Source organism: Dendrobium catenatum, unplaced genomic scaffold (assembly GCF_001605985.2).
Source record: "Dendrobium catenatum unplaced genomic scaffold, ASM160598v2 fragScaff_scaffold_1341, whole genome shotgun sequence".
In the NCBI taxonomy this organism is placed as follows: domain Eukaryota; kingdom Viridiplantae; phylum Streptophyta; class Magnoliopsida; order Asparagales; family Orchidaceae; genus Dendrobium; species Dendrobium catenatum.
In genome coordinates, this window is record NW_021319803.1 from 738,641 (window position 1) to 739,748 (window position 1,108).

The window sequence follows — 1,108 nt, forward strand, 5'->3', positions numbered from 1 at the left end:
CAAAGGATATAAGTGCTATAACTTGAACTCCCACAAAGTTCATATCTCCAGACACATGGAATTTTAAGAATCGATCTTCCCTCTTCGCCCGCTTAAACAAACAACCATTCCTGCTTCACAGCCTACAAACAGTCTCTCATCACCACTTCTCTTAGTTCCTGCCTCTGCCGTCATCCAACACTCTATGACTCCAAATAGCATCCAAACTTCCACTACTCCGTCCCAGTGCACAAATCATCCTCCTTCACCTCCTCGGGCTGAACAAGCCCCTCACCCCGACACACATTGTCCTCCCTCAACCGAATTCAGTCAACATCCGATGTAGACCCGCTCCAAATCTGGCATCTCAAAACCTCGCCAAATACTCTCACTGCTGAGTAGTGAAAAGAGAACCAACACCCCGACAACATACAATCAGGCATCGAAATTACCTCACTGGCAAGTGGTAATGACAGCTGAATATCAAGCACAACAAAAACAGAGGATATGGATGCTCGTTCCCAAACCTGTGAACAAAAGAGTGCTTGGATGCAAATGGACCTACAAGACGAAACTTCTGCCCTCAGGACAGGTCGATCACTACAACGCTAGACTTGTGGCTCTCGGCTATGAACAAATTCTGGGTGAGAATCATATGGAGACATTTAGTCCCGTCGCCAAAATGACAACCATATGTATGCTCCTCTCACTGGCAGTAAACAAGAACTGGCTTGTTCTTCAACACGATGTCTCGAACGTGTTTCTTCACGGCGACCTACCTGATGACATCTTCATGACTCAACCTCTCAGATTTTAGGATCCAGCTCAACCCACTGTGGTCTGCAAGCTTCACAAATCGCTTTATGGGCTCAAACAAGCACCACGACAGTGGATCAAGAAAATCACAACGTTCCTTCAAGCTCAAGGCTTTGGGTTTAGCTGCTCTGATTCCTCTCTTCTAATCCCTAACAATCAAAACATTTCTATCTATATACTAATTTATGTGGTTGACATCCTGATCACAGGAAACAACACCACGACCATCAACGATCTACTGGCCGCCCTACACTCTCACTTTGCTCTCAAGCAACTAGGACAAATCAACCTATTTTGGGCATTCAGATCACCC

The 1,108-nt window shown here is 45.7% G+C and overlaps 1 protein-coding gene across 1 annotated transcript; it reads left to right on the forward strand.

Moving 5' to 3' along the window:
* Positions 1-448: 448 nt before the first annotated feature.
* LOC110116418 (uncharacterized mitochondrial protein AtMg00820-like) lies at positions 449-796 on the forward strand. The gene has a single exon (XM_020849966.1). The coding sequence runs from the start codon at positions 449-451 to the stop codon at positions 794-796; it is 348 nt and encodes a 115-aa protein (XP_020705625.1).
* Positions 797-1,108: the final 312 nt, after the last annotated feature.